The sequence below is a fragment of the Neofelis nebulosa genome, chromosome 5 (genome assembly GCF_028018385.1).
Source record: "Neofelis nebulosa isolate mNeoNeb1 chromosome 5, mNeoNeb1.pri, whole genome shotgun sequence".
In the NCBI taxonomy this organism is placed as follows: domain Eukaryota; kingdom Metazoa; phylum Chordata; class Mammalia; order Carnivora; family Felidae; genus Neofelis; species Neofelis nebulosa.
The window spans coordinates 92,896,093-92,913,000 of NC_080786.1; the positions used below are offsets into that span (position 1 = coordinate 92,896,093).

General features: G+C 40.5%; 1 protein-coding gene across 1 annotated transcript in view; it reads left to right on the forward strand.

The window, feature by feature from the left end:
* HGD (homogentisate 1,2-dioxygenase) overlaps positions 1-16,908 on the forward strand; it is a 43,848-nt gene that overhangs the window by 8,392 nt on the left and 18,548 nt on the right. Inside the window, exons 4-6 of the mRNA XM_058731255.1 lie at positions 2,268-2,373; positions 14,679-14,738; positions 16,429-16,520. Coding sequence (XP_058587238.1) covers positions 2,268-2,373; positions 14,679-14,738; positions 16,429-16,520 — 258 coding nt within the window. The remainder of the gene's footprint in view (positions 1-2,267; positions 2,374-14,678; positions 14,739-16,428; positions 16,521-16,908) is intronic.

Here is a 16,908-nt window from a genome sequence, read left to right on the forward strand (position 1 = left end):
AACACTGACAATTCCTGTTCATTTTAATTTATGACAACCTAGCCTCCATGACTATGTTCTTGACTTTATGGCCATTCAATAATGGGACACCTGGACTCCAGATTCTGCTGCCTACCCCCATTATTCAGTGATATCTTCAGCCAGCAGGAGCTTAGCTCTCTTCCAGGAGGCTGAAAAGGAGCTGTTGGCATTTCATTAAGAAGCTGGCACCATTCCTTGAATCAGAATTAAATTTCTGTCCAGGGTAATGTAGTGCTGCCTGGGGAGTTTTATAAACAGCTAAAAAACAAGGGACACTAGGCATGGCTCACCCATCTGTTTAGAACTCTCCAAAGGTATCCACAATAATTTTTGTGAAAATGCTCAAAATCCCCAGTGGAAAGATAGAACCAGGTAAGCCTGGAATTCTTACAGTGAGTCACTTCTCATTTAAATCACAGAGTAGAGGGCCTCACAAAACTCTCAGAGTAATACCTATCAAGGGTTACTTTTTATCAGATTGTTAGCTAATCCCTCAGGTACTGAGGGGAGAGTCAGGACAGAGAATGTGGAAAATTTGGACCATCTTAAAAACCCAGATGATTAGGGGTAGGCAGACAATTCAACACACATTTAGTAAGTGAGAACTTACTATGTTCCAGGCACTCTAAATACATAAACTCTGAATCCTCACAATAATCCTAGGAGATAAGGTTGAGAAACATAACTTGCCCAGGGTCACACAGTTGTTTCTTAGATATGTATGCATGCCCTTAACTACTAGAAACTACAGAGGCTTGGTTTATTCATAAGCATAAAGTCCAAGGTCAGAGGTCACATCATTTAGAACTGGAGGAATCAAATGGAACCTGGACAATCTAGTCCTTTTATCTCCCAAATGGTTCAGTGTAGGGCCAGGCAAACTCCACCCCTTGAAGTAGACTGTCCTAGGGTTTAAGGGGCCAGAGGCTGTTTAAGCAGGTCTAGTCTCCCATTGTCAGAGGTAGTGTTCCTTTTTGTTCTGTACACTGCCAGAGTAATGGTCTCTGAAAGGACTTGGGTCCCACTTAGCAAGTTCCAGTGTCCCTCGCAACTTCTGGACGGTTCTTCTCCTGGTGCTCTTCAGGATTCCTGCATCTTCTCTTCCTGAAGCCTGAGATCTGGGTACTGGCAGGGAGATCTTTGGCTCAGACCTTGACATACACAGATAACAAAACTTGAAAAGGAGAAAGAAAGAAAGAAAGAAAGAAAGAAAGAAAGAAAGAAAGAAAGAAAGAAAGAAAGAAAGAAAGAAAGAAATTACTAACTGTAAGACTATATGGACAGATCATCTTATAATTTTGGAGTACAGAGTGTTAATGTCTTAAACCTCTTACAAATTAGTATCAAAAAGATACATAACCCAATTTAAAAAATGGTAAATGACTTGTACAAGTAATTCATAGAAAAATTACAAAGAACCAATAAACATACAGATTCTTGACCTTACTCATAATAAAGGAAATACAAAATAAAAATGAAATACTATTTTTTGCCTATAGGGCCAAAATCATTTTTAATAATGCCTCCTGTTTGTGAAGACACGAGCCATCAGTCACTCACACAGTATTGTTGTGAGAATAAAGTGGTACAGTGATTTGGCAATTTTGTTTATATATGCACTGGTAATATCTGAGAGAATATATAAGAACATTGTTAGGCTCTGATGCTTCTGATAATTGGCCCTGAAGAAATTGGAGGAGAAATTGGAAGAGCCATTTACCCTTAGGGACTTTTGAATTTCTTGAATTATTTCTACCATAGTCATGTGTTGCTTTTATAATTTTAAAGAAAAAATTTATATTTCAAAAATAACAAAAAAACACCCTATATTCTCTTGGTCTATGTAGGATTCATTGTCCTCACCTTCCAGAATAAGAAATAGTGTCCAATGACGTATATACACTAATGCTTTTCTTGGATTTTCCTGTACAGATATCCCTCAAGATACTTCCCCTTCCTTAATAGTTGTCATTGGAAAAGACAATTCTTTATTTTTTTGTCAGTATGGGAACAACCAAGAGCCAGAGGCTCAATTTGAAGAGTAATGGGCAGAGTGGAAAGGTGGGAAGAGGCCAGGGCTATGGGCAGCAGTGGCTATTAAGAAGTGATGCTGTGTCATTGCTCCTCACATTAAAGCCCACAGATCGTTGTTGACTTGAGCATCTTCCTGATGGTACTTCCTGAGCCAGTCTGCGTATCCCTAATAACACCACCCTAAGGCTTATGTGTCCTTGTTTCCCCCCCAGCTGGCTGTATCGGATTCTACCTTCAGTTTCCCACAAGCCCTTTGAGTCCATTGACCAAGGCCATGTCACTCACAACTGGGATGAAGTTGATCCTGACCCTAACCAGGTAAAATGGTCCTGTGAATTGGTGCATACCAGGTATCCAAAGCCTTGAATATAAATATTTAAGTCAAACCTTGGTCTTTGAGAAATTAGACACTTTGTAAAAAATAAATGCTAAAGTGTGTCTCTTCTTTTGCTCATACTTGGCTGGGAATTTTGGAATTGTTTGCTGGGAAAACTGGAATTCACATGCATGAATGAGTGTGTGTGTGTTTATATACCCAGTTTGCAGTAATGAGATGGACCCAGTGCTATAGCGGACTGAGCTCTGTTTTTGTTTTTTTACCTTTGAGAACTCTAGTATATTCCCATTGTCTCTGAGCTTGGGTACATGTCACTGATACCAGGTATATAATGCAGGAAGTAAAACGTACTTGGGTTTGCATCCCTGCTCCTCTACTTACTTGCTGGGTCTTTGAGCCATGGTATCTCACCTGTAAACTGGGGTGATCACAACATCTGCCATGCAGTGCTGTTGTGACGATTACATGAAAGAACAGGTATGAACATGCTTCACACAGTACATGCCTGGCACACAGGAGGCAAGACCCATGACTCTGATATAGCCATTTTGATATATTCACTTAAAGGCACCAGTGGTACATATAAATCTCGGGTTTTATATTCAGGTAAATTTGTTTTTTCATTTTATGTTATTTTAGGGGTGCCTGGATGTCTCAGTCAGTTAAGTGTCTGACTTGATTTCGGCTCAGGTCATGATCTCACCGTTTGGTTCAGTTCATGAGATTGAGCCCCACATGGGGCTCTGCCCTGACAGTGCAGAGCCTGCTTGGGATTCTCTCCCTCCCTCTCTCACTGCCCCTGTCTCTCTGTCTCTCTGTCTCTCTGTCTCTCTCTCTTTCTCTCCTTTCCACAGCCCTAGGAAATCTGTGACCTCCTCTTGGGTTACCAAGACATTATGTCTGTACCTACAAACCGCCTTCCCTTAAGTGCTTTTATTTTTTGTGGGAAACAAAAGCCAGAATAGCCATAGTTACTTTTGGTTTCCTGCTCTGCTCCAGCTTTTCCCTCATTATGGAAATCTCAGGGAACTGAGTACCTGCTTGAATGCTACTCACCCTTCTCCAACAGGGACAGGAAGGGAGGCATTCGGAGTGGAAAACAAAATGTAAGTTAACAAAAGTTTAGCCATCTCACAGCCATTTTGCAACCAGGATATGTTATCTAAATAATTGACCCTTAAACTTGCGTGAAGTTTAATGCATGTAGCAAATATCCTCCCCATTCACCACGGGCCAATTTTTGCCTCTCAGCATATGGGAAAGGTCAGCCCCTGCTCCAACCCCCAACCCTGCAGACACAGTCCCCTGCCAAGACCCAAAGCCAGATTTTCCTCTCCTGCCCCTTCCCTCTTCCTCCAGCCAGGGCTCTTGTGCAGAACACAATTTGCACAACCAACGTGGGGTCCCTGTCTCCGTCTCCGCCTCGTCGTTGAGTCTCACCTGGCCTCCTAATCCAATCCCATTTGACCACTTTCTCTCCCATCCTCAAGTTAGGAGTGCATCTGGCAGATCATCCTCATTTAACCATTTACCTCACACATGTAACGATTTAGTTCCCCCACTCATCTCAGAAAGGGCCAGAAATCATTCTAGCAAAAGTCACCGCTCATTTTCTGGGAATCTACTTGATTCCTCAATGGGTTACATCTCAAATTCTCTAATTTCTCTCAGAGTTACAATGGTCATGCTTGTTTGTTTTTGACCAATAAATAGACCTGATTACTTAATAATGGAACTCTATCTTCTAATATAAAGGACAGATACCTGTACTTTGGTAGGATTCCTGGTCAGGCTAAATAAATTAAGCATTTAATATACACTAGTTTGGGAAAGTTGAAAGGGTATTTGGGCCACAAAAGTTTCCTTATTCTTTTCTTCAGGCAACATAGGGAATAGCCAATTAAGTTTCTGACAGTTCTCTCAAGTAGAGCCAACTTTCATATCATACAAAGGAACAGGGTGGTTGTAGAATCAGCAAGTAAGACAAAAATTAAGGGCAAAATCCTTGAATTACCCATAAATTAAAGGATACATGGTTTCCTGTATGCCACCCCATATGGTCATTCTTATGTACACTAAATTTGAGAACAAACTACACTAAATTGAGTAAACTAAAAGAAGGATTATAGAAAAAGGCCATAGGTAAATGTTTGGGAATTCAAATCATGGGGCCTTTATGGTAACTGTCAAATAACTAGTGGTAAATAAGGAGGGGTGGGAAGTTTCAGTGCCCCTGACTGCTCATATCATCCACACCAGTCATCAAAACCTCTAAAACCTTAATACGTCTTTATAGATTGGCTTATGGTTATTTTATATAGTTTATTAGGGGTTGGGGGTTAGGTTTTAAGCCTAACCTAAGGAAAATGCGACACTGATATGTAACATTCTCAGTAATATCCTTTTATTAGACATTATTATTTCTATAACTATTAATGATACATTTTCTTTTTCTTTAAGTTTCAAGGGAGAGGGATAGAGAGTGAGGGAGGAGGAGGGTCAGAGACAGAGCGAGGCAGAGAAACCCAAGCAGGCTCCAAGCTGTCAGCACAGAGCCCAATGTGGGGCTCAAACTCATGAACCTGTGAGCTCATGACCTGAGCCAAAGTCAGACACTTAACTGACTGAGCCACCCAGGAGCCCCAATTATTGATACATTTTATTTAACATGAATACACCCCGTTACAGTGATTATTTTGTGGCACAGGTGGCTTATCTATGGAAGCTAACCGCATTCTGATAGATTTTTCTGGTTTTGTCTTGTTAAAAACGTAATATATACTTACAAAGCTTCAAATGGCGTAGAAATTCACAAAGTAAAAATGGAAGTCTCTCGTCATAGGTGAGCATCAAGTATGCCATCTGTGTATATTATTTTCTTTTTTTTTTTTAATTTTTTTTTTCAACGTTTTTTTTATTTTTTTATTTTTGGGACAGAGAGAGACAGAGCATGAACGGGGGAGGGGCAGAGAGAGAGGGAGACACAGAATCAGAAACAGGCTCCAGGCTCCGAGCCATCAGCCCAGAGCCTGACGCGGGGCTCGAACTCACGGACCGCGAGATCGTGACCTGGCTGAAGTCGGACGCTTAACCGACTGCGCCACCCAGGCGCCCCTATTATTTTCTTGTTTTATAACTAGTTAGCACTTTGAGAGGGAAGTTGGAGGCAACTACATTAAAAAGTCTGAGTTAATGTAGAGGCATCAACAGTTTCTGCTTGCTTTGTAGTAGACACTCAATATGTATTTGTTTCCTCTCCCTTGTGTTTCTCATTCTAGCATCCCTTGAACTTCTCCTTGAACTTGATACTTTTTCCCTGTTTTGAATTCCTTCAAACACATTCTGTATGGTGGCCACTGAATGACTTTCCTCTCCAGTATTTCCTCTTTTCCCATTTATGACCTGTGCTCACACACGGTGGGACAGCTGTGCCCCCGAACTCACCAGTGCCTCTCTGAGCGCCAGCTCCAGCAAGGTAGTGGTTTATCATCCTCTTGTTCCATGACTTACCTCCCCTGCCATCCTACTTCCTTTGCCCTGATACACACATCCTAGCTGTTCATGCTGCACCGATCTTTTTGTCTTTTCATTTGCACCTTCTTGACAAGTTAACATCTCTTTCCAATTACGCTTCATTAATAACCACAGCAATCTGCATTCATCACTTTTCCCGTCTTATAACCTCTTCCAAATATGGACACTAGACTCATAAAGAAAGTCTGAGACAATTATAATTAGGTACCCATCTGACAGTCCTTTCCCATTGAAGTCTGTATTGTAGGTATGTCTTCACCTGTCACAGACCAAAATAAATAATTCATCAGCTTCACCAACTCCCCATATTAGTCATCTCTGGGAATTTGAAGACTTAAGAATTACCTAATGTTTCCTCCAAGAGAGCATCGTGGGATATGCTATCATCACTGTCATTTTTGATACCTACCCAGGAAGATTGAGGACGATGTTCCTCAAACCTTTATTTTCCCTTAGCATCTATTTAATCAATTGTCTAAGAATTAATGCACACTTCTTTTGAGTGTACTTAGATTCAACCTGTGGACATAACACATCCAATCCATTAATATCTCTCATAAGAAATATACCTAATTTTGTTCATCATGTACCTTCCTCTAACTTTGAGAATATCAGAATTTAACAAAGAAATCTGCATCCGATTTAACTGTGATTTTGCAGATTTCAATTCGCATTCCTGAATCAACATTCCCCTTTAAAAATCAGAGTCCTTTAAAGTTTATCTTTCTTAATACTGCAGCCCTAACCTTTGGACTTTTGGAAAGCCAGACTGGAGCCAGTTAAGCCTCAGCTGAAGGAATTACTCTTAGTTCTCATCCAGTATAATTTGGACCAAGTGATAAACACCTCATAGCTAATTGAAGACCAAACCATAAAATTTCCTTTGCCTCCAAGACATGCAAATTACCAAAAATGTTTCCAAAACCTATACCCTCCCAGGGCATTTGCTGTTTAATTTGTTAAACTATTCAGATCTCACCATCCTAAAAGCCCCCTCTCTGCAAAAATGTCTTGGGTTTCCCACCTCTTTAAGTTTTTGACCAAGTCTCTCCTATTCACACCATATTTCTTGCACTTTATCACCCCCACTCACTCCTTAACCCTTTGCAGTTCAGCCTGCCCAGACCACTCGATTGAAACTACTTATATCATATATGTTATATTATATATTTTAAACAATAATGCACCCCCATTAATATATTCAAAACCTACATAAAAGTGTTAATGCCCAATAATCGCACCAATGCAGAGTTAACCACTTCTAATGTTTTGGTTTCTTTCTTTTCAGTTTTTTGGTTTTGGTTTTGGTTTGGTTTTTGTTTTGGTTTGGTTTGGTTTGGTTTGGTTTTGGTGCATATATGTAAATAAGATCTGGGTCCTATGCAGCCAGAAACCAAAAGTAATTGAAAATAATTCCAATCTTCATTTGCTTCTCTGGAGAGCATTAAAGAATACCCAATATGTGACCTACGAGAACACTTGGTAAACTCCCCTTTCCCAGTTTCCCCAGACTCCCGCCCCCTCCATCCAGAGTCCTCTCTCAGCTACCGCTCCCCAAGCTCCTCAGCCCCACCGCTGGTTCACAACTCTCCTCTTCCTCCCCTCCCTTTTGCCTCTGGAGCAAGAACGGACAGTGTAGGTCTCCACCCCCTTTCCTAGGAAACTCCCAGGAAAGATGGATCTGTATGATGAGGCTGCAGTTCACCAGACCCGAGAGGAGTGAGGATGGGCAAATCAATTTTCCAAAGGAGCAGGGAAGGGCAGAGGAAGGGCTGTAAATAATCTTGTATCAATGCTGTTTAAGAAATCAGTTATACAAACAAACAAAAAGCAGAAACAGACCCATAAATACAGAAAACAAACTGATGGTTGCCAGAGGGGAAAGAGGTGGGGGAATGGGCAAAATGGGAAAGGGAGGAGCAGATATAGGCTCCTAATTATGAAATGAGTAAGTCACAGGGATAAAAGGCACAGCATGGGGAACATAGTCAATGGTATTGTAATAGTGTTGTATGGTGACAGATGGCAGCTACACTTGCAGCGAGCATAGCATAACACATAGACTTGACAAATCACTAGGTTCTACACCTGAAACTAATGTAACGTGTGTCAACTACACCTCAATTGAAAAAAAAATCAGCTACGTATATATTAACTATAATGAAATCATGCTGTAATACAGTTTAACATTGTGTTTTTTTAATTTAAACACATTTTGTGCCTTTTCTCATGTCTTTTTAAACTCCTTGAGTATAGATAATTTTTTGAAATTATTTATTTATTTATTGAGAGAAAGAGAGAGAGAGAGAGTGTGAGCATGGGAGGTGCAAAGAGAGAGGGGCACAGAGGATCCAAAGAAGGCTTCGTGCTGCCAGCAGAGAGCCTGATGCAGGCAGGGCTCAAACCCATGAACTATGAGATCATGACCTGAGCCCAAGTCAGAAGCTCAACCAACTGAGCTTCCCCAAGTATAGATAATATTTTTAATTTTGTTTTTTAATATTTATTTATCTTTGAGAGAAAGACGACAGAGCACGAGCCGGGGAGGGGCAGAGACAGAGAGAGACACAGAATCTGAAGCAGGCTGCAGGCTCTGAGCTGTCAGCACAGAGCCTGACGCGGGGCTCGAACTCACAAACCATGAGATCATGACCTGAACTTAACTGACCTTAGTTGGACGCTTAACTGACTGAGCCACCCAGGTACCCCTAGATAATTTTTAATGTGGCATCATAATCCAATGTATGTTTATAAGATAATTCCTCTATTGTCAGAGTGTTTCCATTTTTTCTATTATAATCATTATGGCTAAGTACAATCCTCATCTCCTCAATGTCCCGAGCCGAAAACAATTGTCTTCCCTCTTTTCTTCCTGTACAGGCTTCCAAGATAGGCAATTAAGAGCCCTAATTTACTATCATATCTTTCAAATCCTCCACTTTCTTTAATATCCCCTACATACCAGCCATATTGGAACTTCTGCCATTTCAGGGCAATACCCTAAGTTTTTCTTCCGTAGTGCTTTATGCTCTTTCATCTACCTGGAATTTTCTTTTTCCCTCACAAATATTCACTCATCCAAATCCCACTCATAATTTAAGACTCATCTTAAATACCACTTCCTTCATTTATCCCTTTCAATATTTCCCAGAGTATTTGAGAATAGGATCTATGTCTCCATCATCTTCATATGACCTGAAGTGTTCAGCACATGCCTTATTCCAAATAGTAGAATCACAAGCATTTATTGACTTGACTCCCTGATAGTTCAGATCCCATCATCCTATAAACAGACTAGATTGCATTTTTCTAAATTCACTTACTTGTGTTTACCAATATTACAGTGCACTTTGCTCCCTTCAGCCCTTTGGGACAGCTTGCTGGCTCTTTTTAGAGTACATCTGCATCAGCCTACATTTCACTCCTTGGAAAGCTGTTGGAGCTTTCTGAAAACCAGATTATTTCATTGTGCATATCTTTTATTTCCCATGTATAAGAATGTTAAATAGACTCTGTGTCAGGAAACATCTTTGAGTGAACATTCCTGTTTATATTTCTCTTCCAAAGTCCTTTCTACTTACCTATTTCCTTATTTTCCTATCAGAAAGTGCCCACACTTCCAGGGTCTTCTGTAATAGATTCCCTAAGGGCAGAGACTGTCATGTTTATCTCCAGCACCTAGCATAAAACCTGACACACAGAGAGGTCCAATCAGTCATTTGATTGAATTAATAGGGGCTTGAACAATAATACTGATACCACAGGACCTTAGCAAGTTTTGGGTCCCAGGAGTCAGATTGGCCCAGGGCAACTTAGCACTGAAGGAGCAGTAAATAAGGGTGAGATTGGAAGACCAAGTCTAAGACCATTAAAGGAAGGCAAACCCTGAGTTCAGGAGCCAAGCAGAGCACGAATAGTTTGGGAAGCAAATCAAGATAGGCTCAAGGTATAGGTTACTAAGAGAGACTGAGAGAATGTTGCTATCCGTTCTTAGCAGAGAAAACTTCTCTAAACCACCAATTCTTTCATTTCTAAAATAGAGATGACAATCATAGTTGTCTCAGAAGGTTGTTGTGAGAATTAAATGTCATCCAACAAATATTAATTGAGTGACTACTATGTTTCCTGCTCTACGTGAGGTGCTGAGTAATGGATATAATGCTCTTAGTTTTACACTCAAGGGCAAGGTCAAATGGGAATCCAGGTTTCTATTTTTGAAAAAAATGTCAGTCAAATCTCATGAAGTCTCATCATTTTTGTGGCTTCACAAAAGACTTTGGAAAGTCTAAATAAAGTATATTGACTTGAATCCTCCTTACCTGAGCTCTTGCCTATTATCTCAGAGAACTCCAGTGGGCCATTCAAAGCCTGATTTTTCTCCACATAAATCATGATGGCTTTTCTCTTAAATTACTAAATTTGCTGAAGAATTCAGTGAGCCACTGTTCTATTTTATTTACCCCACACACAAATACACACACCTTCCCTAGTCTGGACTAAAACTCACTGTAGAGTAATAGCCTGGGCCTACTGGTAATAATTGCTTATACACTGTGATCACTCTGTATCTACAAGTTACTCCAAAATTCTTAGATAGACGGTATAGACTTCTAAAGATATGTCTACCTCTAGTCAGCCATTGTTGTTGAGAGTATCTAACTCATCCAATCTAATTGAGTCCCAGGCAATTTTGGAGGAAATTTCAGTAAATAAAAGAATCTTAGTGTTGAAAGTGATATTCAGACATTCTAATCCAGTCCAACTCCTGATCTTCTCACTCTGGAAACACTGAGGCCAATTCTCTAATTTTCTTTTCATTCTTGAGTATGCATTTCAAATTTTGATCACTAAATGTTGCCACTAATTCTCTGTTTTTCTCCTTTGGTGACCTTAAAAAATATTTAATTCTGGGGTGCTTAGTCACTCAGTCGGTTAAGTATCTGACTCTTGATTTCAGTTCAGGTCATGATCTCACAGTCGTGAGATCAAGCACCACATCAGGTTCTGTGCTGACAGTGCTGAGACTGCTTGGGATTCTCTCTCTCTACCCCTCCCTCACTCATCCTCTCTCTCTTTCTGTTTCTCTCTCTCTCTTTCTCAAAATAAATAAACTTAAAAGGCATCCATTTTTTTAACGTCTAATTCTAAATGTTTAATTCCCTTGAAGATGCTTTTCAAATTATTTCTAACCATCTCATTTCTAGTAAGTAAAAGTTTATTTTCCAATGGAATTTGGAGAATACAGTACAAAATATGTGGAGCAATGTTAGAACTGAAAGGAGAAACGGATAAATTCACAATTATAGTTATAAGCTTCCACATCTCTTTCTCAACAATTGATAGAACAACTAGACAGAAAATCAGAAAGGATATGGAAGAACTGAGGATTTCTCACACATATAAAAATTGACTTACGTTCTAGAAAAACATCTTTGGACTTTTAGAAATGTTTGCCAATTTACTAACTATTGCCTGAATGTCATTTGACCCAAGTAATCTTACAAATTTGCTTTAGTCTTATTCTTTGACATATTGGCAATGTTCTTAGTGCCTTACATTTATTTATTCATAGATTCAATCATTCAACAGAAATTTATTAATATCCTCTATAGTCAAGACATTGCATTGGGTACTATAATTGATTTTCACTATTTTTGAAAAGTTTAATAATTAAATTCTGGGGGGGGGGTTATTTAGCAATAATATATAGTAGAATAAAATTGTTAAAAACTTTATAGGACTAAGTCAATTAGCAAGCACTCTTTATCACTTTCAGAAGCTCCTCTCTGAAGAAAATTCTGGAATTATAGTTTCCTCTAGCACCCCACTGTTATATGCAAGAAGAGATACAAAATCCAGAGAGAGAAAATTACTTGACTGAGGCCACAGAATAAATGGAAACAGAGGCAGTAGCAGGATCCAGGTCTCCTCCCTGGCTCAGCCCAATGCACAGCCCCCTTGGGCTGGCCTTGGATCAGTGGGTTATTTTTCCACACCATGAAATTAAGCTCGACATCTAGCTTTAGCAAGAGATATTTCTACCCTCCACTTCATGGGTTCTTCCCGTTTATCCTCTCCCCAAATCTCCCTCCTCGCATTCAACAACATATTATACTGAAGCTCCTGACACAAATCTCTAGCCTGAAGATCAAAAGCTTCTTCTTGTTGGCACTGGGTTTATCAGAACCAGCTTGAGCTTTTATTATCCTTCATGATACGTTAATATAGACCCTGTGCAATCTACTGCCATCAGACTCAGCAGATAAATTACTTCTTTCCCATACCATCTCTATCATTTGAAGGGCATTATTTTGTGCATTAGAGAAGGTTCTTCAAGGTAGTATGAAGGAAGTAGTTCCTCATCTAGTATGTGGGTCCTGTTGAAGCCATGCTCCGCACATCATCATACAGGTGCCTTTACACCTGCCTCCCCCAGCTCTCTCCTCATGACTTGAGAGCTGATATGCTACAGAAAACTGAAAAACTGACCAGCACAAACCACCCAACCAACTTCTCAACCTCTCTGGTTCAGTTTTTCCCACTCACAAAAGACAAACCTCTTCTTTAGGGGTCAGGATTTTATTTCTATCCACAACAGGTATTTCAATTTCAGTAAGATCTACAAAGGTGTTGTTTCAGTGCAACGAATCAGACAGTTCTCCTATTACTGGAATTTCTTCTCTCTCTCCTTTCTCTTCCCTTCTTTTTTCTTTCTTTCTTTCTTTCTTTCTTTCTTTCTTTCTTTCTTTCTCCTTTTTTCTCTTATTTATTTCTCTTGCTCTCTTTTCTTAGGTGTATAAATCCTTATATTATTTAAACATTCTTGCTGTTTGGTAGCTGGCATGTTACTGCCACATCTGGCCAAAGTACCACAATTTAGTTGACTGATTAATTGGTTGATTGGTTGACTTAGTGGACTTTTCTGAACATGATGCTTGGTTCAGCAATACGAGAATCACAGAATCTCTGGCTGGGTGTGCCAATTCTTAAACTGTAGCTGCCCCATTAGAAGAGCTTTTATAAAATACTGAACAGATTCTGATCTAATTTGGTCTTGGGTCTCAAAGACCTTCTGGGTGACTTATGGGTAAGCAGGTTTAGAATCTCTGGATAGGTCTAAAGGTTACCCAGGCAATGATTGATCTGATGGTTAAATCCCTTCCATTGGGAAATCTGAAATGATAACTCTTCCCGAGACAAAGATGCTCAGTAGTCTAATCTTCCAGACAATCTTCCTGGGTTTACAAACTCTGCACACTGCTACTATAGAGGGAAGCAGCATGTAGTGGTTAGTAGTAGATCAGAACCTCCTCTCAAAAAACTAGCAGTGCTTAGCTGTATCCTTTCCTAATGTCAGGGGACTATCCTCCCAGGTCAGTGGTTTTCAACCAGGGGAAATTTGTCCCCCAGATGACATGTGACAACTTACGGAGACATTTTTGGTTGCTACAACTTGGGGGAGTGCTACTGGCATCTAGTGAGTAGCAGTCAGGGATGCGGCCACACATCCCACACTACATAGGACAGCCTCCCACAACAAGGAATTATCCAATACAAAGTGTCAGTAGTGCCAAGGTTGAGAAACCCTTTCCTAGATCCTTACTCTCAGGTTCTCCCTCCTGCCCCAGAAAACATCATCTTTAAAGGAATTCGTCCTAAACCTTTTCCTTCTTTCTGAGACATGATTTCAACAATGTCTTTCAAATCAACATTTTACAACCTTTTTAAGTAGTCCCCCAATGAGATAATTCTGCTTTGCTTTTAAAAAATAAAGACTCCTGCCCAACCGTGTATGTCAGAGAGACAGAATAATCCCAGTGCCAACTTTTCCACTTGCTGCTTCCTTTCCCACTTGGCTGCCTTTCTGAAATACAAAATGAGCTGAGCCTCATGACTGAGCAGAGGCCCTGCCTCACCTGCATTGACCAGGTGCCACAGCCAGTGGAGCCAGCCATGGGGACACAGGTCACCCCATGCAATGTCCTGAGGCTCTTCAGTTTATCCGCTGCCAGCCTGGCTGGGTCAGGCTTGCTGCCAAGTTGATTAATAAGTGCTGGGCCAACACTTCTAGTAGGTCCTAGACCTGCTGATTTTTCTCCCCAACTTCCTTAGATCATTTCATTATTAAATTAAAGATTGTTGTGATTTAAACTGAACTGTCAGGTGGCCTGGAGACAAACGTGGGGTTTGGTGAAGAAATTGAACCTTGGTGCTGCATTTACTAAATCCAGCCTCAGTTGGGTGCTTTCTCTTTCTCTTAAAGAAGTAATTCAGACCTCCCAGGGCTGGAAGTAGAAGCAGAACCTTCCCCTGCAGTGTCAGGAGCCCACACAGAGAGGCTGGCATGCCAGGAAAGGAAGCTGATTATAAATAGCAGAAAAAGCAGCATCAGTCAAAACTCACTGATGTGCCTGAGAAAAATGTTAAGGGAAACAAACAGCTTCTGAAATAAGAAGCAATGATCTTTTTTTATTTTTTTTTTAAATTTAAAGTGCTAAAGAATGAAAACAATATATATACATATAGGTTAAACACACATACACACACACACTGCATACACACAGAGAACCCAACTGAGACCCTTTAGGAAATAATGGGTAATTATTAATTGTAAAAGAACAAAATTACAAGTAGCCAGAGCCACACAGAAGAAACAGCTGTCCTTTCTCTGTGTAGTCGATGCTATTTGTTTAGAAAGTCTATGGTTTCCCCTTCTAAAATGATTTTCCTGTTATGTGTATCTTTTTTCCAGCTTCGATGGAAACCATTTGAGATTCCAAAAACGTCTCAGAAGAAAGTGGACTTTGTGAGTGTAAGTCAACAGCATCCACACCTGCCCTCTGCTCTTTCTTCCCCAGTGAGTGATCCAGCCATCTTCAGGCTGAATGCCAAGCGGAAGCAGACTTAGAGGCAGGCAGCAGAGACAGAACCACCTGCCTCTGTTTTCAGGGCTGGCCGAGCGATGTCTTACTTAGGCACCATATGGCCCCTGACACCAAAGGGCACTGGTAAGCTATTTACAACATCTCTGAATGGCCAGTGGAAATTGAGCATTGACCTACCTGAGGTTTTTTGTTTTTGGCTAGAAAAGGGTTCTTAGCCTTTTTCCCCCCATGGACTCCTTTAATAGTCTGGCAAATCTTGTATTTTTAAATGCATAAAATAAATTCCATAAAATTACAAAGAAGCTGATTATAATGAAATACAATGATTAACATATTAAAATAACAAATTTGGTTTGGTTTATAGTAACATATATGCTTCCTTATTAATGCACTACATCACAAGATCTATGAAAATATCTAATAACTATGGTTGTTAGAAGTATGAACATAAATGATACTCTGGAATAGCCATAATAACTATAATGTGATATAAAGAACCCATGATTTCTATCAGTGGAAAGGTTACAGGCACTTCTAATATTTCTGTGGGTTTTTGCTTACATTCATATTAATTGAAGCAAATGATACATTTCAGAGATTAGTCAAAATAAATATATAATTTTGTCCCCATCCAAGTTCATGAACTTTCTGAAATGGACCCTTGGGCTAGAATAGCATCAACTCAGGTCGACAACTCTAGTTAATGCAATGCTGGTCACAAGTTCTGCTTGGTATTTATAAGGGCTGGGAGTATTGGAACACTTGTGCTCAGAGCAAACATTGTAGGGGAGAAGGAAGGGAGCTACAATGAGGAGGGGCTCAAAGAAGCCAGTGGAGGCCTTTGCAGACCAACCTCAGCCAATGGCTTACTTAGGGAGAGTCCAGGTGCCCAGCCATAAGCCAAATTTTCTGGATCATGCAAATTCCTTGTCTATATTCAATGCTCCAAGCTCTGTGTAGACTCATCTAAATAGACCCCAAACTGGCAAACTGAGTTAAAATACAAAAATAAATCCCCCACTGTGGGTGAATTGTGGATATCTGAAGGAGCAGAGCTCCCTCCTTTCAGGCTTCTCATCTGCAGGTTGGGGCTGAGAGTTTTGAGAAGACACAGGTGTTAAGGTTTCTTGGACTGTGGATTATCAGCAGAGAGGATTACAGTTGGTCAGAATGCTTCCACTTCCCTGTTCTGGAAAAAATAGGGCTGACCCTATGTATAAGCACGGGGCTGCCTACATGGTAAGGTGTATTTGGGGAACACTGATGTGGCAACCTTCCTCCCTAGGCCTCCTAGGTGCCTAGTTTTACCTCCAAAAGAAACTCTCCTCTAGGTTGATCTTAAGCACAAAACTGATAAAATGCCAAGTAAAGTGATCTTAGCCACTGAGACAGTCCAAATCTAGGGCCATGGCTGGCAAATAAGGTGAGCCACCACCTACTAAACATAAACAGTAAATCTCAGGCTCCCCAGAGGCAGGCTGGACCCCAAATGTCTCACTTGTCCCACGGGGCAGACCCTGGTAAAACCTTGCCACATGGCTCTCAGGGACCAGGAGGAGGGCTGGTGTCTTGGACAATACTCACATTCACCCCTCCTTCTCCTGCGGTCTCTCCCAGGGCCTGCACACCTTGTGTGGAGCTGGAGACATAAAGTCTAACAATGGGCTTGCCATCCATATTTTCCTGTGTAACACCTCCATGGGGAACAGGTAAGTGGCTCAGTACTGGGCCAGAACATCCCCATTCCCTAAGAGCTACTGGTGAGAGGGTGAAAGCCAGGTTGTTGTTTTATGTTATTGTTTTTTCCCCAGAGCAACATTGATATACATTAATTAATAAAAATAAGTGAGGGCTTCAAACTTGACTGACTCCTGTAACATAAACAAAAATGTCACATAACAATGTAAATAGAAAACAGACGATGGGCATTGGGAAGGTGGAGTAGTCCAAGAGGCATTTTGACTTTAACCAGGTTTGGGTCAGAATATCTCTAATTTCTTAAAGTTCCCCAGGACTGTTTTTGAGTCCAAAGTCATACTGCATGAGAAGGCATTAAGGGCCACAAGTTGGTGGTAGGTCAGGCTGACAGACTTTGGC